The sequence below is a fragment of the Phocoena sinus genome, chromosome 2, assembly GCF_008692025.1.
Source record: "Phocoena sinus isolate mPhoSin1 chromosome 2, mPhoSin1.pri, whole genome shotgun sequence".
Taxonomy (NCBI): Eukaryota; Metazoa; Chordata; class Mammalia; order Artiodactyla; family Phocoenidae; genus Phocoena; species Phocoena sinus.
Window position 1 is genome coordinate 3,212,472 of NC_045764.1, and position 22,119 is coordinate 3,234,590.

General features: G+C 42.4%; 1 protein-coding gene across 5 annotated transcripts in view; it reads left to right on the plus strand.

Moving 5' to 3' along the window:
• ZEB1 (zinc finger E-box binding homeobox 1) overlaps positions 1–22,119 on the plus strand; it is a 190,594-nt gene that overhangs the window by 164,457 nt on the left and 4,018 nt on the right. For all 5 annotated transcript variants that reach the window (XM_032624697.1, XM_032624698.1, XM_032624699.1 and 2 more), the window contains 3 exons: positions 5,882–6,084; positions 9,183–9,288; positions 19,724–21,534. In XM_032624697.1, the coding sequence (XP_032480588.1) occupies positions 5,882–6,084; positions 9,183–9,288; positions 19,724–21,534 (2,120 nt within the window). The remainder of the gene's footprint in view (positions 1–5,881; positions 6,085–9,182; positions 9,289–19,723; positions 21,535–22,119) is intronic.

The following is a 22,119-nucleotide window of genomic DNA, read 5'->3' on the forward strand; positions in this document are numbered from 1 at the left end:
TATGAAAAATAAGGGGACCATATGTGCATGGGTTTATCTCTGCTCTTTCTTTCCATTGATCTATATTTCTGGTTTTGTGCCAGTACCATACTGTCTTGATTACTGTAGCTTTGTAGTATAAGTCTGAAGTCCAGGAGCCTGATTCCTCCAGCTCCATTTTTCTTTCTCAAGACTGCTTTGGCTATTCGGGGTCTTTTGTGTTTCCATACAAATTATGAAAATTTTGTTCTAGTTCTGTGAAAAATGCCATTGGTAGTTTGATAGGGATGGCGTTGAATCTGTAGGTTGCTTTGGGTGGTATAGTCATTTTCACAGTGTTGATTCTTCCAATCCAAGAACATGGTATATCTCTCCAAGAACATGGTATATATCTCTCCATCTTTTTGTATCATCTTTAATTTCTTTCATCAGTGTCTTATAGTTTTCTACATACAGGTTTTTTGTCTCCTTAGGTAAGTTTATTCCTAGGTGTTTTATTCTTTTCATTGCAATGGTAAATGGGAGGAATGCAAGAGACTTCTGTGCATTAATTTTGTATCCTGCTGCTTTACCAAATTCATTGATTAGCTCTAGTAGTTTTCTGGGAGCATCTTTAGGATTAGGATTCTCTATGTATAGTATTATGTCATCTACAAACAGTGACAGCTTTACTTCTTTTCCAATTTGGATTCCTTTTATTTCTTTTTCTTCTCTGATTGCTGTGGCTAAAACTTACAAAACTATATTGAATTATAGTGGTGAGAGTGGACAACCTTGTCTTGTTCCTGATCTTAGAGGAAATGGTTTCAGTTTTTCACCATTGAGAATGATGTTGGCTGTGGGTTTGTCATATATGGCCTTCATTATGTTGAGGTACGTTCCCTCTATGCCTACTTTCTGGAGGGAAATGGGTGTTGGGTGTTGAATTTTGTCGAAAGCTTTTTCTCCTTCAGTTTGTTAATAGGATGTATCACATTGACTGATTTGCGTAGACTGAAGAATCCTTGCATTCCTGGGAAAAACCCCAACTGATCATGGTGTATGATCCTTTTAATGTGCTGTTGGATTCTGTTTGCTAGCATTTTGTTGAGGATTTTTGCACCTATGTTCATCAGTGGTGTTGGCCTGTAGTTTTCTTTCTTTGTGACATCTTTGTCTGGTTTTGGTATCAGGGTGAGGGTGGCCTTGTAGAATGAGTCTTGGGGATGAGTTTTGGGGATGTTCCTCCCTCGGAAGAGTTTAACAAGGATAGGTGTTAGCTCTTCTCTAAATGTCTGATAGAATTCGCCTGTAAAGCCATCTGGTCCTGGGCTTTTGTTTGTTGGAAGATTTTTAATCACAGTCTCAATTTTAGTGCTTGTGATTGGTCTGTTCATATTTTCTATTTCTTCCTGATTCAGTCTTGGCAGGTTGCGCATTTCTAAGAATTTGTCCGTTTCTTCCAGGTTGTCCATTTTATTGGCATATAGTTGCTTGTAGTAATCTCTCATGATCCTTTGTATTTCAGCAGTGTCACTTGTCTCCTTTTTCATTTCTATTTATTTGAGTCTTCTCCCTTTTTTTTCTTGATGAGTCTGGCTAATGGTGTATCAATTTTGCTTATCTTCTCAAAGAACCAGCTTTTAATTTTACTGATCTTTGCTACTGTTTCCTTCATCTCTTTTTCATTTATATCTGATCTGATGTTTATGAGTTCTTTCCTTCTGCTAACTTTTGGATATTTTTGTTTTTCTTTCTCTGATTGCTTTAGGTGTAAGGTTAGGTTGTTTATTTGAGATGTTTCTTGTTTCTTGAGGTAGGATTGTATTGCTATAAACTTCCCTCTTAGAAGTGCTTTTTGCTGCATCCCATAGGTTTTGGGTCGTTGTGTTTTCACTTGTCATTGTTTCTAGGTATTTTTGGATTTCCTCTTTGATTTCTTTAGTGACCTCTTAGTTATTTAGTAGTGTATTGTTTAGCCTCCATCGTTTTTTTTCCTGTAATTGATATCTAATCTCATAGCATTGTGGTCAGAAAAGATACTCGATATAATTTCAGTTTTCTTAAACTTACCAAGGCTTGATCTGTGACCCAAGAGATGATCTATCCTGGAGAATGTTCCATGAGCACTTGAGAAGAAAGTGTATTCTGTTGTTTTTGGATGGAATGTCCTATAAATATCAATTAAGTCCATCTTGTTTAATGTATCATTTAAAGCTTGTGTTTCCTTATTTATTTTCATTTTGGATGATCCGTCCATTGGTGAAAGTGGGGTGTTAAAGTCCCCTACTACAGTTCTGTTACTGTTGATTTCCCCTTTGTGGTTGTTAGCATTTGCCTTATGTATTGAGATGCTCCTATGTTGGCTGCATAAATATTTACGATTGTTATATCTTCTTCTTGGATTGATCCCTTGATCATTATGTAGTGTTCTTCTTTGTCTCTTGTGTCTGTTTGATAGGAGAATTGCTACTCCAGCTTTCTTTTCATTTCCATTTGCATGGAGTATCTTTTTCCATCCCCTCACTTTCAGTCTGTATGTGTGCCTAGGTCTGAAGTGGGTCTCTTGTAGACAGCATATATATGGGTCTTGTTTTTCTATCCATTCAGCCAGTCTATGTCTTTTGGTTGGAGCATTTAATCCATTTACATTGAAGCTAGTTATAGATACGTATGTTCCTATTACCATTTTCGTAATTGTTTTGGGTTTGTTATTGTAGGTCTTTTCCTTCTTTTGTGTTTCCTGCCTAGAGAAGTTCCTTTAGCATTTGTTGTTAAGCTAGTCTGGTGGTGAATTCTCTTAGCTTTTGCTTGTCTGTAGAGGTTTTAATTTCTCTTATCGAATCTGAATGAGACCCTTGCTGGGTAGAGTACTCTTGGTTGTAGGTTCTTCCCTTTCATCACTTTAAATATGTCCTGCCACTCCCTTCTGGCTTGCAGAGTTTCTGCTGAAAGCTCAGCTGTTAACCTTATGGGGATTCCCTTGTATGTTGTTTGTTGTTTTTCCCTTGCTGCTTTTAATATATTTTCTTTGTATTTAATTTTTTCTAGTTTAATTAATGTGTGTCTTGACATGTTTCTGTATGGGACTCTGTGCTTCCTGGACTTGCTTGACTATTTCCTACATTAGGGAAGTTTTCAGCTATAATGTCTTCAAGTATTTTCTTGGACATCCCTTTCTTTTTCTCTTCTTCTTCTTCTGGGACCCCTGTAATTCGAATGTTGGTGTGTTTAATGTTGTCCCAGAGGTCTCTGAGACTGTCCTCAATTCTTTTCATTCTTTTTTCTTTATTCTGCTCTGCATTAGTTATTTCCACTATTTTATCTTCCAGGTCACTTATCTGTTCTTCATTGTCTGTTTGCTCTTTAGTTCTTCTAAGTCCTTGTTAAACGTTTCTTGTATTTCCTCCAAGATTTTGGATCATCTTTACTGACATTACTCTGAATTCTTTTTCATGTAGACTGCCTATTTCCTCTTCGTTTGGTCTGGTGGGTTTTTAGCTTGCTCCTTCATCTGCTGTGTGTTTCTCTGTCTTCTCACTTTGCTTAACTTGCTGTTTTGGGGGGGGTCTCCTTTTTGCAGGCTGCATGTTCGTAGTTCCCGTTGTTTTTGGTGTCTGCCCCCAGTGGGTAAGGTTGATTCACTGGGGTTGTGTAAGCTTCCTGGTGGAGGGGACTGGTGCCTGTGTTCTGGTGGATGAGGCTGGATCTTGTCTTTCTGTTGGGCAGGAGGACCACGTCCAGTGGTGTGTTTTGGGGTGTCTGTCACCTTATTATGATTTTAGGCAGCCTCTCTGCTAATGGGTTGTGTTGTGTTCCTGTCTTGCTAGTTGTTTGGCATGGCCTGTCGAGCACTAGAGATTGCTGGTCATTGAGTGGAGCTGAGTCTTAGCATTGAGATGGAGATCTCTGGGAGAGCTTTCGCTGACTGATATTACGTGGAGCCGGGAGGTCTCTGGTGGACCAGTGTCCTGAACTCAGCTCTCTCACCCGAGGCACAGGCCTGACACCCAGCTGGAGCACCAAGACCCTGTCAGCCACATAGCTCAGAAGAAAAGGGATAAAGGATAAAGAAAGAAAGAAAAGAAAGTTATTAAAAATTTTAATTATTAAAAATAAAAAGAATTAAAAAGTAATTTTAAAAAAGGGGAAAGAAAGAATAGAGCAACCAAACCAAAAAACAAATCCCCCAATTATAACAAGTGCTCAAAACTATATTAGACAGACAGAACCATAGGACAAATGGTAAAGCAAAGCTATACAGACAAAAATCACAGAAAGAAGCATACACATACACACTCACAAAAAGAGAAAAAGGAAAAAATATATATATCTAAAAGGAAAAAAAGGAAGAGAGCAACCAAATCAATAAAAAATCTACCAGTGGGCTTCCCTGGTGGCACAGTGGTTGAGAGTCCGCCTGCTGATGCAGGGGACATGGGTTCGTGTCCTGGTCTGGGAAGATCCCACATGTCGCGGAGCGGCTGGGCCTGTGAGCCATGGCCGCTGAGCCTGCGCGTCCGGAGCCTGTGCTCTGCAACGGGAGAGGCCACAAGAGTGAGAGGCCCGTGTACCGCAAAAAAAAAAAAAAAAACTACCAGTGATAACAAGCTCTAAACACTAAACTAAGATAAAACCAGACCCAAGTCTACAGTCGCTCCCAAAGTCCACCTCCTCAGTTTGGGATGACTCTTGTCTATTCAGGTATTCCACAGATGCAGGTACATCAAGTTGATTGTGGAGCTTTAATCCGCTGCTCCTGAGGCTGCTGGGAGAGATTTCCCTTTCTCTTCCTTGTTCGCACAGCTCCCGGGGCTCAGCTTTGGATTTGGCCCCACCTCTACATGTAGGATTGCTGGAGGGCGTCTGTTCTTGGCTCAGACAGGACGGGGTTAAAGGAGCCGCTGATTCGGGGGCTCTGGCTCACTCAGGCCGGGGGAGGGAGGGACACGGCGTGCGGGGCGAGCCTGCAGCGTCAGAGGCCGGCGTGATGTTGCACCAGCCTGAGGCGGGCCGAGCATTCTCCCGGGGAAGTTGTCCCTGGATCCCGGGACCCTGGCAGTGGCGGGCTGCACAGGCTCCCTGGAAGGGGGTGTGGAGAGTGACCTGTGCTCGCACACAGGCTTCTTGGCGGCGGCAGCAGCGGCCTTAGCGTCTCCTGCCCGTCTCTGGGGTCTGTGCTGTTAGCCGCGGCTCGCGCCCGTCTCTGGAGCTCCCTTAAGCAGCGCTCTGAATCCCCTCTCCTCGCGCACCAGGAAACAAAGAGGGAAGAAAAAGTCTCTTGCCTCTTCGGCAGGTCCAGACTTTTCCCCGGACTCCCTCCCGGCCAGCCGTGGCGCACTAACCCCCTGCGGGCTGTGTTCACGCCGCCAACCCCAGTCCTCTCCCTGCGCTCCGACCGACCGAAGCCCGAGCCTCAGCTCCCAGCCCCGCCCGCCCCGGCGGGTGAGCAGACAAGCCTCTGGGGCTGGTGAGTGCCGGTCGGCACCGATCCTCTGTGCTGCAATCTCCCCGCTTTGCCCTCCACACCCGTTCCTGCGCTCTCTTCCGCGGCCTCGAAGCTCCCCCGTCCGCCACCCGCAGTCTCCGCCCGCGAAGGGGCTTCCAGTGTGTGGAAACCTTTCCTCCTTCACAGCTCCCTCCCACTGGTGCAGGTCCCGTACCTATTTTGTCTCTGTTTTTTCTTTTTTCTTTTGCCCTACCCAGGTACGTGGGGAGTTTCTTGCCTTTTGGGAGGTCTGAGGTCTTCTGCCAGCGTTCAGTAGGTGTTCTGTAGGAGTTGTTCCACGTGTAGATGTATTTCTAGTGTATCTGTGGGGAGGAAGGTAATCTCCGCATCTTACTGTTCCGCCATCTTGAAGGTATGTCCTGGCAATATTTTTTTAACGTTTTAAAGTTAAAATATATGATCCTTCTTTTACAGGAACACCAGATGCATTTTCCCAGTTACTTACCTGCCCATATTGTGACAGAGGATATAAACGCTTTACCTCTCTGAAAGAACACATTAAATATCGCCATGAAAAGAACGAAGACAACTTCAGTTGCTCCCTGTGCAGTTACACCTTTGCGTACAGAACCCAGCTCGAACGTCACATGACCTCCCATAAATCAGGAAGAGATCAAGTAAGTGGAAAGACTGCATTCACGAAATTTCCACACTGAGAACTCACCCCTCCACAGAAGGCGAGGGTTTTAATATACTGAAAATTTTAGGGGATGTGTCTGGTCTACAGCCTTATGAAAAGGAAAGAGATTATTCATTTGGATTATCTGGTCATTTCTGATTTTAAAAGCACATATGAACACTACTTTAGAGGTAACTAAGTTTTTTTCTTTTTCAGGTAGGTCCCTTTCATCTCAATTTAATTGTTTTGCTTATACCATAACAAATACTGCCTTACGTTTAGAATTTCAGAATACATACTACTGGAATGTTCAGTGTAGAGAAAATAACTGATTACATAAACTGCATGCCTCGAAAAATCTAAAGTTTAGACTCTAAACCATTTTTAATCTGAAGATTCAATTTTCGTATGGTTTATTCTACTTGTTTCACTTTGCCTCAATTTCTAGAAGCGTAAACCAAGACTATCCTGTAAGTGTAAGTTACATTTAAATTGTTGGCTGTGTATTTAAGTACAGGTTAAAGTTAAAGAAGCTTTTGCCAGTTGTCCTTTTATAAGATCCTGATAACCAGCAACTGCAAGTAATGAAATTTAGCTACTTAATTCTAGATTTAAAAGTCAAGTAAATATTCAGCTGCACAGGGTATGTTGAGGCTATGTCCAGTTTCTTATATCCAAGGATGTGAACATCTGTCTACCTGAGTGCATGAGAGTCTTATCTGTGTGCGCCTAAGTCACAGATCCCCTAGAGGACAAGTTACCCCAAACCAGAAAACTGCAACAGAAAGATGAGAAGGGTCAGCCTGTCTTCTCAGGACTCTGGGGACAACACTCACGAACTAAGATAAGGGGTGTGGGAGGGTGGCAGGCAGGGAGCAAGAACCAAGCTTCTCCTTAGGTGGGTCAGTGGCTCAGTCCACGCAGGGCACTTGGGGTGGACCGAGCGCCAGGAGAGGAGAAAACTGACACACGGAAGACAGAGCCCATCTGTTCACATCTGCCCCGCACGAGTCTTGTCAGGGACAATACAGATGCATGCTCTTGTCACCCTGGTGTCCCCACATGACCATGCTATAGACAAGCCCTGGGGAAAGGGTCTGCCAGGTGATGTGTGGGGAGCAGCCCGTCCTGCCTCTGCTGCCCCACATCCTCTACCCTGAGGGCCCTTGTCAAAGGAAGGGACCTTCAGAGGACAGATGGAACTGGTGGGGAAAGCAGGAGATGCTGCTATAAAATTGTAAGATCTCTGATGAGGGTGAAAGCCACTTTCTGTGAGGATTTCTCTGATGGGTTTTGCAAAGGTAGTCGGTTTTATACGTGAAGTATGTAGTCAGACCAACGTCAGAAAGGAGCCGTGATAAATGTAATAATGTGAGAAACAGAATTGGGAACAATTTAGGTTAGGACCAAAGTGCAGACCATCTGCCGTGCTGGCCTTTGAAAAGTGTCTGAGTTTCGATTCTGTATGAGGCCTGTTGTAGGTGTTAAAGGCACAATAGTGAAAAACATGAGCAAAGTCCCTGCCAGTAGAAGGCGTGTATTAGTAGGTGACAGAAATGTAAGATATAAAAGCAGGTAGAATGATGAAAAAATAAGGCAAGAGTAAGAGGATAGAAAGTTTTTCTTTTTTTTTTACAGGGTAGGGAGACCTTTCTGAGAATAAGTGTGATAGGGAAGCCACTGAAAGATACTGCATTTTGTCTTTATAATTCTAAGGCAGCACGGACTCTTGGGTGGAAAGTAGACTGAGAGAGACAAGAAGGAAGCAGGGAGGCCACTTAGAGGCTGTGATCTAAGCCAGAGGTGGTCGGTGTGGCAGACACAACATCGTTAGGGACCGTGGGTGCAGGATGGCTTGCTGAGGGATTGAACAAGGGTCTAATGGAAAGAGAGGGATCAGGGATTCCTCCGAAGTTCAGGGCTTAAGTGATGATCAGATCAATGAGGGGGTTATTCACAGAGGTAAGAGACACACGAGGGGAGGGCCGACTCTTCCAGGAGAGAAATGCAGGCGTCACCGCAGGCCTGTTGCTTCCCAGTGGGGACCATCGAGGGAGCGGCCAGCGAGGGCCTGGCATTGAGGGGATGCGAGACGTCGAGCGAGAGACATTTGGGAGTTGTCACCGTATGTTCGGTTTCAAAGCCAGGGGTTTGGGTGAAGTAGAGCATGGTACGTGCTCTGTCCTTCCTGTACGAAGGACAGAAGAAGGGAGATTCCAGTGAGGGAGAGCGCACAGCAAGCAGAGCTTGAGCCTTTGACAGATGGGTAGAATCTTAACGGTCAGAATTCAGGGGAAGCACAGCCAAGAAGTAAGGGATAGTATAAATCAGAGCAAGGAGGTGAAGAGCAGTACGTGTGCAGAAGACTGGGGCTCACTGGACGACTGGGACATAGGCTCCTGAGCGGGGATTGGTGAAGAAGCCTGGAAACTCAGGGGCTATGAACCTGGCGTCTGTAGTAGTAGAATCTGGGTTCAGGGGTGGAGAGGAATCCTCTAGAAATCTCTGAGCAGAATTGGTTGAATAATTCAGTTCCAGCGGTGCTTCTGTAAGAGTAATAGAGGGTACAGGATATATTCGAAGTATACAGAAGTAGGGATTTGGTAAGCCAGGCAGAAAGCTAGTACAACCACCCATATTGGGCTGAAAAAAATGGAAGTGCTTGTTAAATCATCAGATTAAGGTACATTTTGGAAATACCAAACTTACTAGAGACAGGCTAAGGTGCTGAGAAAGCCCAGCCTTTTCTTCTGTGTGTGTAGTAATTGTGCTAGAGACAGATGACTGGATGTCCTCGACTGCAGTTCCTTTATCTGTGGATCAGACTGCAGGCGACGTGGCCTCTCGTTCCTAGCAAAGCGCGTAGTGTTTGTGCTGACGCTGTGCTGCTTCATACTGCTGATCCTTTAGGAAGCGGAGATTTTCCTTTATGTCACAATTCTGTTGCCATGATCAACCTCCTTTTTGGTAATATTCCCAGTGTTAGATTTTTGTGACTGTTAAAATTTGAGAATCACCAAAACATTCCTTTTAGTAGATTGGATGTTCCTTAAAGCCTTTTTGCTTTATAAATAAAACACCAATTCTTTCTTACAGAGACATGTGACGCAGTCTGGGGGTAATCGTAAATTCAAGTGCACTGAATGTGGAAAAGCTTTCAAATACAAACACCATCTAAAAGAGCACTTAAGAATCCACAGTGGTAAATATTTGTTTTCTTTGTCTATGGTTGAATATCATAGCAATTACGGTAATAAATTAATATCACTTGCGATCTACACACGATTAGAAACGCTGCTTTTCTTTTAGGATAAAGACAAACCTGGAGAAATCTTCTGCTTGTAAATGGTGTTTTACTGGAATCTTAATCTTTGACTAAAGTATAGCAAGTCAATAGGACATACTCCACATTTCCTCATCAGAATATAGCATGCGTTAACCAGACATACAACCTGAAAACACTTCAGCTTTCTGGTGAATGTTATTTCATCGCCTCCTCTGCACAGTTAACAAGGGAATGATAAAGACTATAGGGGTACCGTGTGCCCAAGGGAGGGAGGAGATGAAGACACTCTTCTTTACATGAGAGAGGTAGAAATGGAACTCGAGGCAGGAGGTGGCACGGGTGCTGTGGAGTCAGCGGGCGAGAGCAGCACAGCAGGGCACGGACTGAGGCGTGAAGGGGGACCTAGACTAGGGAAATGTGCTCTGCCCTCATCTCACCCTTCTCTTCTACACTAGTCATTGTCTGTCTGCAGCTTTACGTACAAAATGAACATTACTATATGGTAAAAATGTTATGTCTGTTTAGAAAATTGTTTCCACAAAAGCTATCAAAACCTAGAAACTATCCCACATTTGCATTGCATTATGAACTCTGTTCGTCTCCTGATTAATTCTGATATTACTTAAGTCTTAATTTTAATGAAAAACAGCTGTTAGCTAATGAGTGGGAAATTATGTGTCTGCACATGCTTATTTTGTGAAGATTTTACAAATGTCCTGCAAAAAGAGTAGAGTTGGGTGGCTTTATGAGGGCTGGTTGGTGATATCTGTGTTTTATTTTGGAACTGCATTTATAGAAGTTGTGCTGAATTGGTTGTTGAGGGCTAAATAATGTTAAAGTTACCACTTAAACCAAGATTCATACAAATACATTTAAAAATTTTTACACATTAATAATGTGTCTGGAAAGTAAAGATTGTCTTTTAGAGCCTGGAACAGGATCCTGTTTCTCAGCCTCTCAGCTCCTGTGCCATTGAACAGTTTTCATCAATTTTATACATATATATTAATATTAACATATATTAATATATACTAAATGGACCTTTTTTCCTCTTACACCACTGTCCTTATTGAGATATAATTGACATATAGCACTGTATAAGTTTAAGGTGTACAGTGTGATCTGACTTACGTACATCATGAAATGATTATCACAGTAAGTTTAGTGAACATCCATCTCATACAGACGCAAAATTATAGAAAAAAATATTTTCCTTGTGATGAGATCTCTTAGGATTTACTCTCAACTTTCATATATAACATGCAGCAGTGTTAATTATACTTATCATGGTATACATTGCATTCCTAGTACTTATTTATCTTATAACTTCTTATAACTGAAAGTTTGTACCTTTTTTGACCACCTTCATCCAATTCCCCCCCCCACCCCCGCCCCCCCCCCCCCCGCCCCCGCCGCCTCTGGTAATCACAGATCTGATCTCTTTTTCTATGAGTTTGTTTGTAAATTTTTATAAAGTGTCTTTGTCTGGTTTTGGTATCAGGCTGATGCTGGCCTTGTACAATGAGTTCAGAAGCATCCCTTCCTGAAGTAAGATTCACATACAAAATGAACGTCATATGGTCCTATTGCAGTCATATTGCAGTCATGTAAGAGGACTTACCAGATCTATAGATGGTACACAGTTGGGATGCACAGATCACACCAAACATTAAAATATAAGTCTAGAAACAAGAAGTTAATAATCACAGAATCCTACACTGATATTCAAAAATCAACCTCAATCAAGTAGGGAGCTAGTATCTGTAGTACATACAGAAAAACTTTAGGAGTTTTGATGGTGAAGAGCTTTGTATAAGCTAACAGTATGCTGCTGCTTTAAAAGATAAGGCAAATTTAGGCCGCATCATAGAACCAAAACTTCCACTGTGCTCTGCTCTCCATTCATTATGTCTCTTATTTACTATGAGGCTTGTACACCTTTAATACAGCAAAAATTTTAAAAACATTTAAGAAAAATAAAGTTAAGAAAGTAAGACAGGCATGAAGTAAACATGAGAACAAAAGGAATATATAAAGTCCTTTGCACATGCTAGAAGTGACCACAAATTAGACGCTAAGGTTTCGGAAGTAAGAAAACTACAATTAGTAACCAAGACCCAGAGTGACTGTAAGTAAAAAGAATCACTTGCTGGAGTGACTGTAAGTAAAAAGAATCACTTGCTGGAAAAAGCACAACCCTTCCTGATACTAAGTCCATAGAGAAAGTTGTTCCTTGAAGCATCATTAAGAATAAAGAACAGGGAGGACCTTCAAGATGGTGGAGTAAGACGAGGAGATCACCTTCCTCCCCACAAATGCATCAGATATACATCTACATATGGAACAACTCCTACAGAATGCTGGCAGAAGACCACAGACTTCCCAATAGGCAAGACTCTCCCCACATACCTGGCCGTGTGGCTGACAGGGTCTTGGTGCTCCAGCCGGGTGTCAGGCCTGAGTCTCTGAGGTGGGAGAGCCGAGTTCAGGACACTGGTCCACTAGAGACCTCCTGGCCCCATGTAATATCAATTGGCGAGAGCTCTCCCAGAGATCTCCGTCTCAATGCTAAGACCCAGCTAAACTCAGCGACCAGCAAGATCCAGTGCTGGACAGGCCAGGCCAAACAACTAGCAAGACAGGAACACGACCCCACCCGTTAGCAAAGAGGCTGCCTAAAATCATAATAAGGTGACAGACACCCCAAAACACACCACTGGACACGGACGGTACTGTCGACCAGAAATACAAGATCCAGCCTCACCCACCAGAACACAGGCACCAGTCTCCTCCACCAGGAAGCCTACACAACCTACTGAACCAACCTTAGCCACTTGGAGCAGACACCAAAAACAGAACCTGCAGCCTGTGAAAAGGAGACCGCAAACGCAGTAACTTAGGCAATGAGAAGACAGAGAAATACGCAGCAGATGAAGAAGGTAAAAACCCATGAGACCGAACAAATGAAGAGGAAATAGGCAGTCTACCTGAAAAAGAATTCAGAGTGATGGTAGTGAAGATGATCCAAAATCTTGGAAATAGAATGGAGGAAATACAAGAAACATTTAACAAGGACCTAGAAGAACTAAAGAGCAAACAGACAACGATGAACACCACAATAAATGAAATTAAAAATCCTCTAGAAGGAATCAATAGCAGAATAACTGAGGCAGAAGAACGGATAAGTGACCTGGAAGATAAAATAGTAGAAATAACTACCACAGAGCAGAATAAAGAAAAAAGAATGAAATGAATTGAGGACAGTCTCAGAGACCTCTGGGACAACATTAAACACACCAACATTCGAATTACAGGGGTCCCAGAAGAAGAGGAGAAAAAGAAAGGGACTGAGAAAATATGTGAAGGGATTATAGTTGAAAACTTCCCTAATATGGGAAAAGAAACAATCAACTCCAAGAGGACAGAGAGTCCCATACAGGATAAATCCAAAGAGAAACATACCAAGACACATATTAATCAAACTATCAAAAATTAAATACAAAGAATTAAAAGCAGCAAGGGAAAAGCAACAAATAACATACAAGGGAATCCCCATAAGGTTAACAGCTGATCTTTGAGCAGAAACTCTGCAAGCCAGAAGGGAGTGGCAGGACATATTTACGGTGATGAAAGGGAAGAACCTACAAACCAGATTACTCTACCCAGCAAGGATCTCATTCAGATTGGACAGAGAAATGAAAACCTTTACAGACAAGCAAAAGCTAACAGAATTCAGCACCACCAAACCAGCTTTACAACAAATGCTGAAGGAACTTCTCTAGGCAGGAAACACAAGAGAAAGAAAAGACCTACAATAACAAACCCAAAACAATTAAGAAAATGGTAATTGGAACATAACATATCCATTAATTACCTTAAATGTAAATGTATTAAATGCTCCAACCAAAACACAGACTGGCTGAATGGATACAGAAACATACGCTGTCTACAAGAGGTGCACTTCAGACCTAGGGACACATACAGACTGAAAGTGAGGGGATGGAAAAAGATATTCCATGCAAATGGAAATAAAAGAACGCTGGAGTAGCAATTCTCCTATCAGACAAAATAGACTTTAAAATAAAGGCTAGGGCTTCCCTGGTGGCACAGTGGTTGAGAGTAAACCTGCCAATGCAGGGGACACGGGTTCATGCCCTGGTCCAGGAAGATCCCACGTGCCACGGAGCGGCTGGGCCCGTGAGCCATGGCCGCTGAGCCTGAGCGTCTGGAGCTTGTGCTCCGCAACGGGAGAGGCCACAACAGGGAGAGGCCCGCGTACCACAAAAAAAAAAAAAAAAAGAAATACTAGCAAACAGAATCCAACAGCACATTAAAAGGATCATACACCATGATCAAGTGGGATTTATCCCATGAATGCAAGGATTCTGACAAAATTCAACACCCATTTATGATAAAAACCCTCCAGAAAGTAGGCATAAAGGGAACTTACTTCAGCATAATAAAGGCCATATATGACAAACCCACAGCCAGCATCATTCTCAATGGTGAAAAACTGAAACCATTTCCACTAAGATCAGGAACAAGACAAGGTTGCCCACTCTCACCACTCTTATTCAACATAGTTTTGGAAGTTTTAGCCACAGCAGTCAGAGAAGAAAAAGAACAGGAATCCAAATCGGAAAAGAAGAAGTAAAACTGTCACTGTTTGTTTGCTGATGACATGATACTGTACTAGAGAATCCTGAAGATGCTACCGGAAGACTACTACAGCTAATCAATGAATTTGGTAGAGTAGCAGGATACAAAATTAATGCACAGAAATCTCTTGCATTCCTATATACACACTAATAATGAAAATTCTGAAACAGAAATTAAGGAAACACTCCCATTTGCCATTGCAACAAAAAGAATAAAATACCTAGGAATAAACCTACCTAAGGAGACAAAAGACCTGTATGCAGAAAACTATAAGACACTGATGAAAGAAATTAAAGGTGATACAAACAGATGGAGAGATATACTGTGTTCTTGGATTGGAAGAATCAACACTGTGAAAATGATTATACTACCCAAAGCAATCTACAGGTTCAATGCAATCCCTGTCAAACTACCAATGGCATTTTTCACAGAACTAGAACAAAAAAATTGCACAACTTGTATGGAAACACAAAAGACCCCAAATAGTCAAAGCAATCTTGAGAATGAAAAACAGAGCTGGAGGAATCAGGCTCCCGGACTTCAGACTATACTACAAAGCTACAGTGATCAAGACAGTATGGTACGGGCACAAAAACAGAAAGATAGATCAATGGAACAGGATAGAAAGCCCAGAGAAAAACCCACGCACATATGGTCACCTTATCTTTGATAAAGGAGGCAAGAATATATAGTGGAGAAAGGACAGCCTCTTCAATAAGTGGTGCTGGTAAACCTGGACAGCTACATGTAAAAGAATGAAATTAGAAAACTTCCTAACACCATACACAAAAATAAACTCAAAATGGATTAAAGACCTAAATGTAAGGCCAGAAACTATCAAACTCTTAGAGGAAAGCATAGGCAGAACACTCTATGAAATAAATCACAGCAAGATCCTTTTTGACCCACCTCCTGGAGAAATGGAAATAAAAACAAAAACAAACAAATGGGACCTAATGAAACTTCAAAGCTTTTGCATAGCAAAGGTTACTATAAACAAGATGAAAAGACAACCCTCAGAAAGGAGAAAATATTTGCAAATGAAGCAACTGACAAAGGATTAATCTCCAAACTACACCAGCAGCTCATGCAGCTCAATGTCAGAAAAACAAACAACCCAATCCAAAAATGGGCAGAAGACCTAAAATAGACATTTCTCCAAAGAAGATACACAGACTGCCAACAAACACATGGAAGGATGCTCAACATCACTAATTATTAGAGAAATGCAAATCATAACTACAATGAGGTATCACCTCACACCAGTCAGAATGGCCATCATCAAAAAATCTACAAACAATAAATGCTGGAGAGGGTGTGGAGAAAAGGGAACCCTCTTGCACTGTTGGTGGGAATGTGAATTGATACAGCCACTGTGGAGAACAGTATGGAGGTTCCTTAAAAAACTAAAAAGTAGAACTGCCATACAACCCAGCAATCCCACTACTGGGCATACACGCTGAGAAAACCATAATTCAAAAAGAGTCATGTACCACAATGTTCATTGCAGCTCTATGTACAATAGCCAGGACACGGAAGCAACCTAAGGATCCATCAACAGATGAATGGATGAAGAAGATGTGGCACATATATACAATGGAATATTACTCAGCCATAAAAGGAAACGAAACTGAGTTATTTGTAGTGAGGTGGATGGACTCAGAGTCTGTCATACAGAGTGAAGTAAGTCAGAAAGAGAAAAATACCCTATGCTAACACATATATATGGAATCTAAAAAAAAGGTTCTGAAGAACCTAGGGGCAGGACAGGAATAAAGACGTAGAGAATGGACTTGAGGACACGGGGAGGGGGAAGGGTAAGCTGGGATGAAGTGAGAGAGTGGCATGGACATATATACACTACCAAATGTAAAACTGACAGCTAGTGGGAAGCAGCCGCATAGCACATAGCACAGGGAGATCATATCGGTGCTCTGTGACCACCTAGAGGGGTGGGATAGGGAGGGTGGGAGGGAGATGCAAGAGGGAGGGGATATGGGGATATACGTATGCATATAGCTGATTCACTTTGTTATAAAGCAGAAACTAACACACCATTGCAAAGCAATTATACTCCAATAAGGATGTTAAAAATTAAGTTAAAAAAGAATAAAGAACAAAATATTTATATCATCCTGAGAAATATCCTTAAAATAATACAACAGAGAATTTGATAGTGTTTTCTCTCTAAAATAAGATTCTTCAATAGAGGCCAACGATATTTCACCAAAGTGCAGTTCAGGAAAAGCACTGTCCCAGGGTGGCTGACGGACGCCGTCCCGTCTACGGCTCCCGGATGGTCCATTCCAAGGGGAGAGTTCAAGCAGGGCTACTCAGCGTCATCCCAGATACACTGAGAAACTAGTATACCAAGACAGTGCTCTGACAATTTCATTGTATTTTATACAATATTGGTCCATAGGAGATTGGAAAGTTTTTTTAATGAAAAAACAAATGACCCTCACCACAGATGGTTTTGAAAGCACTGTTTAGAGTATCTAGTAATGAATGAACTGCATATCCTTCAGGAATCCTCTGTAATTTTTTTTCTCAGCGGAGTTTTCATAAGACCTTGAGGGTCAGGGTCCTCGATTATATGCCCTAAAATTGCCCAGATAGTTGGTCTCTTCTGATACCCATGAAATGAACCCTATGCAGAGACGTGTGTCACACGTCATGTGAACTTCACACGTGGGTGGGCACTGAGCTGTGAGAAGGCCACCACACCTGCACACACGGGGGTGCAAAGGAGCCCCTGCACCTGGGCTGGGATCCTCCCAGCAAGTAACCTGGGTTTGTTCCACGGCCTTACAGTCATTTTAGCCTGGAAAACCTTTACATCAGGTGCAACCGAACACCCACCCAGCCATTAAAAAGAAGTCAGTGTTCATAGTACATGTAACTTTGAGCAGCACACCCTCCTGATACGACCTCCAGGGCTGAGTGGTTACAAACACTGACCCAGGTCGACTGGTAAGCGAGCTGATGTGCTTCGGCTATCATCCGTAAGCTATGAAGTGAGAGTTAGAAACAAGAGTTTTTCTAACAAACGTAGTGACTTTAGCTCTAGAATAACTGTCCTGCAGACTTTGCAGGAGTGGTGAAGTATCAGGGTGATTCCCAATAAGCATAATGATAACTAGCGCTTACTGAACACTTAACTCTGTGCGGCCACACTCTAGTTACCTGCATGCACTAAGGCATATACTTCTCACAATAACCCTGTGAGGTGGATGCTACGAGAAAATGGAGGTTCAGCAAGCTTAGCTTTGTCCACAGTCACTCAGCTGGGACATGGCAGAGCTGGGGCTCTGACACAGGCATCCTGTCTCCAAAGCCACTGCCGTACCCACTGTGCTCTTCTACCTCCCTGTTTGTAAAGACAGAAGTAACCTGTATTACATATGCTTATTTTCCTAGAGAGCGGGACTCACCTAAAAATGCCACCGAATAATTAAGAATGTTAAAATAAGAGAGATACTAGGACATATCCCTTGTTTTACCCCCACTGGAAATTTTTATCTGATGCATTTTGAGTAATGAATCATATTTCAGGCATCCCACTGGAAAGATACTGATTAAACTGGAGAATTTCCAGAGGTGAGTTAACAAGCGAGTAAGGGTTCTAAAAACCATGTCCCACGAGGAACACGTGAAAGACCCGGATATGTTCAACCTACACAAGGGAAATTGAAGAATACACGTGACAGCTCTTCATCAGTTTGGAAGTCTGGCTCGTGGAAGAGAAGTTAACCCAATTCTGTGGCATCAGAAGCAAACTAGTGCAGGGAAGTAGGCGTTCCAACAAGCGGACTTTGGCTTAGTACTGCACCTCTGTCTCACTGCCTTTGGAAGGAATCACTAACATTTCTTGAGAGCACACTGAGTTTTGCTATATAATCTCATATAACTGCTACACCAGTCCAGTGAGGATGTATCTACATTTATTTATGCACCAAAACACTGAGGCTTAAAAAGGTTAAGAAAATAGCCTGTGACAGAGCCAGAATCTGAACCCAGATCCACGGTCCTCAGCAGAGCCAGACTAGACTGTCTTCCACAGAGCTGTCCAGCAGCAGTAGACTCCTTTTAATAAAGGAGGTTAAGCAGAGATGAGCCAGTGTCAAGGATGATATAAAATGAACTCTTCATTGAGAAGGAGGCTATATAGAGGGCTTATTAGATTCCTTCCAGTTCTGATTTCTTAGATATAAATTTCTATGAAAATATAATGCACTTGTTTTAAAGTTTACAACATTGAAGTTACATTACTAGCAGAGCTTACGTTGACTTTCTTGCTGCTTTCCTTTTAATTATTAAAAAGAAAGGGGGAATGTGTTGGGGGGGGGGGTGGGATGAACTGGGAGATTGGGATTGACATGTATACACTAGTATGTATAAAATAGATACCTAATAAGAACCTGCTGTATAAAAAATAAATTTCAAAAATTCAAAAAAAGAATAAAGCTGAATATACCAGAAACTAACACAACATTGCAAATCAACTATACATCAATTAAAAAAAAATAAAGTGGCTATAAACATCAAAAAAAAAAGGGGGGGGGAGATAAAGAGCTTTAATTTTGCTACTGAGTAGATAATCAGCATCGTCACATTTCATAATTTTCATAATTAGCCATTCATTCATCTAAAGAAGGTTTTTAAAGAGCATCTCCGTGAGCTGCTGAGCCTCGCTGTAACAGGTGCAGGGAAACGGCCCACAACACCTGGACTTTGCTGCCTCCCCGAAAATGGGCATCAGTAACCTTTACCTTATAAACGATGAACTATAAGTTAAAGCAAAAGGAGAAAAGAAATAGGTTGTATGTAAATATTTCAGGTAGCTCAGTGCTTCTCAAAATTTTCTGTCAAAGTAGCCCTACTGGCCTTGTACCCTGGAAGGTCTAAGGAAGCAACTTAAAGGAGGCCTCTGTAAGCAGGAAGCTTCTTTGTTTTTTTCCTAACGTTTCACAGAAACGTTGCATTTGTGCAACATAGTCTGATCTGTGTCTTAATATTTACATGTTTTAAATTACCATAACCACTGTCGCTAAAACTGCAACTGTAAGATGCTTTTCATACCCAGTAAAACATTGCCTGATATATCCAGAAGTACATACGTCCCAGTTTAATAAGCCAAGGCTTATAACAATACCTTGTATTTAAAGTTTTCTTCCCATTGAAAAAGATATTTTCAAGGAAACCTGTGGAAACCTGTGGATGTGGGAAGGATAGATATTCATGACTCATACAGTTAAGGCGAGATGTTCATACGTGTTAAGCCTTACGGGAGATTTACTTTTCTTTCCTCTAATATTAATTTCTCCTACAGATGGTTAAGTAGAATAAAATATAGAAAATTACATAAATTGGTGAAACAGGATCAGAAAAAAATTACTTGAAAGAGTAGGATATAATTTTTTGGTATTTGAGAATGATTTGAACGTTTAAAAGTTTGCAGAAATGTTGGACACATATGCTGAGAAGACTCTTATTGGTTAGCACGTAGCTCAGACTCACGTTTTACTGGCGTTTATGACATTTACGTAGGTTTTGAACGTAAAGTGATGATTCTAAATAAAATTATATTACAAACATACATGGTAACCTCTTTTTAAATTGATACTGCTTGTTTCAGGGAAAACGTGGATACGTAAAAATTTATGAATGTAATTTTCTTGTTGTTGTTTAGGAGAGAAGCCATATGAATGCCCAAACTGCAAGAAACGTTTTTCCCATTCCGGTTCCTATAGCTCACACATAAGCAGTAAGAAATGTATCAGCCTGATGCCTGTGAACGGGCGACCACGAACAGGGCTCAAGACCTCGCAGTGTCCCTCACCATCTCTCTCGGCATCACCAGGCAGTCCCACGCGACCACAGACACGGCAGAAGATAGAGAATAAGCCCTTCCGAGAACAACTTTCCGTAAACCAAATCAAAACTGAGCCTGTGGATTATGAGTTCAAGCCCATAGTGGTTGCTTCAGGAATCAACTGTTCAACCCCTTTACAGAATGGGGTTTTCAGTGGTGGTGGCCCCTTGCAGGCAACCAGTACTCCTCAGGGTGTGGTGCAGGCCGTTGTTCTGCCAACGGTGGGGCTGGTGTCCCCCATCAGTATCAACTTGAGTGATATTCAGAATGTACTTAAAGTGGCAGTAGATGGTAATGTAATCAGGCAAGTTTTGGAGAATAATCAAGCCAATCTTGCATCCAAAGAACAAGAAACAATCAGCGCTTCATCCATCCAGCAAGGTGGCCATTCTGTTATTTCAGCCATCAGTCTTCCTCTGGTTGATCAAGATGGAACAACCAAAATCATCATTAACTACAGTCTTGAACAACCTAGCCAACTTCAAGTTGTTCCTCAGAATTTAAAAAAAGAAAATCCAGTCCCCACCAACAGTTGCAAAAGTGAAAAGTTACCAGAAGATCTTACTGTTAAATCTGAGAAGGACAAAAGCTTTGAAGGAGGAGGGAATGACAGCACTTGCCTCCTGTGTGACGACTGTCCAGGGGACATCAGCGCACTTCCGGAGCTAAAGCACTATGACCTGAAGCAGCCCGCCCAGCCCCGTCTGCCCCCCACACCAGAAGGTGCCAAGCCCGAGGCCTCTGCTCCCTCGGGGTCCGGAGACGGCAGTCTGTCTCCCAGCCAGCCACCTTTAAAGAACCTCCTGTCTCTTCTGAAAGCATATTATGCTTTGAATGCACAGCCAAGTGCAGAAGAGCTCTCAAAAATTGCTGACTCAGTGAACCTACCGCCGGATGTAGTGAAAAAGTGGTTTGAAAAGATGCAGACGGGACAGACTTCAGTGCAGTCTTCTGAAGCATCTTCTCCCGAGCCAGGCAAAGCCAACATCCCTGCTAAGAACGATGATCAGCCTCAGCCCACAAACGCAGATGAATCCCAGGACGGCACAAGGAATCTCCAGAGTCCTCTGAAGATAACTAGCTCCCCCGTCCTACCGGTGGGCTCCGCGGTCAATGGTTCCAGAAGCAGCGCATCATCCCCATCCCCCCTCAACCTCTCCTCCTCCGGAAACGCACAGGGTTACTCGTACCCGGCAGAAGGGGCACAGGAAGAGCCACAAGTCGAACCTCTTGATCTTTCACTACCAAAGCAACAGGGAGAGTTATTGGAAAGGTCAACTATCACTAGTGTTTACCAGAACAGTGTTTATTCTGTCCAGGAAGAACCCTTGAACTTGTCTTGTGCAAAAAAGGAGCCACAAAAGGACAGTTGTGTCACAGACTCAGAACCAGTTGTAAATGTAATCCCACCAAGTGCCAACCCCATAAATATTGCTATACCTACAGTCACTGCCCAGTTACCCACGATCGTGGCCATCGCCGACCAGAACAGCGTTCCGTGCTTGCGAGCGCTGGCGGCCAACAAGCAGACCCTGCTGATCCCCCAGGTCGCCTACACGTACTCGACTGCAGTCAGCCCGGCGGCCCAGGAAGCAGCCCTGAGGGCGGCCCAGCCCAACGGAAATCAGGTAAAGAATGCCCGCACCCTCGGCCTCTACTGGTCAAGTGCTCGTTTGACTTTTTTCAGTGAATTTTTCTAATAAAAATCAGTCCCAAGAGAGCCAAGCAGCTTGTTAAGCTGTCATTTCTGAAAGGAAACAGATGAATGTGTGCCTTAGTACTTTTCAACGGCAGTTCTGTTATTCTGCTGAGAAAAGGGTCGATGAGTCTCAGCTAAATATTGACTGTTTGAAACTAGAGACAGAAGACGAAAGTAAACCTGGAATGCTTACTAATCAGACTTCTGTTTTCTAGTCAGATCCCAAAATTCGGTAACGTTCTGTGTCGATTATGATCATTCGTAAATGAGAACTTGTTCACAGACATTTCACACCAGGCAAACTTAGCTATCACTTTTTATGTGTTTATAAAAAAAACTTTAAACAAACAAAAATTAAGTATATAAAGAATTCATCTAGTGAATTTACTCATGACTTTATAAGCTGTAAACTACGTAGTGTTCAGTCATAATGATACATGAGGGAATATTCTTGTGAATCTATGTTTGCAGTTTCCTCTTTAACTCCCCCCAAATCCATGACGGTTTTGATAGA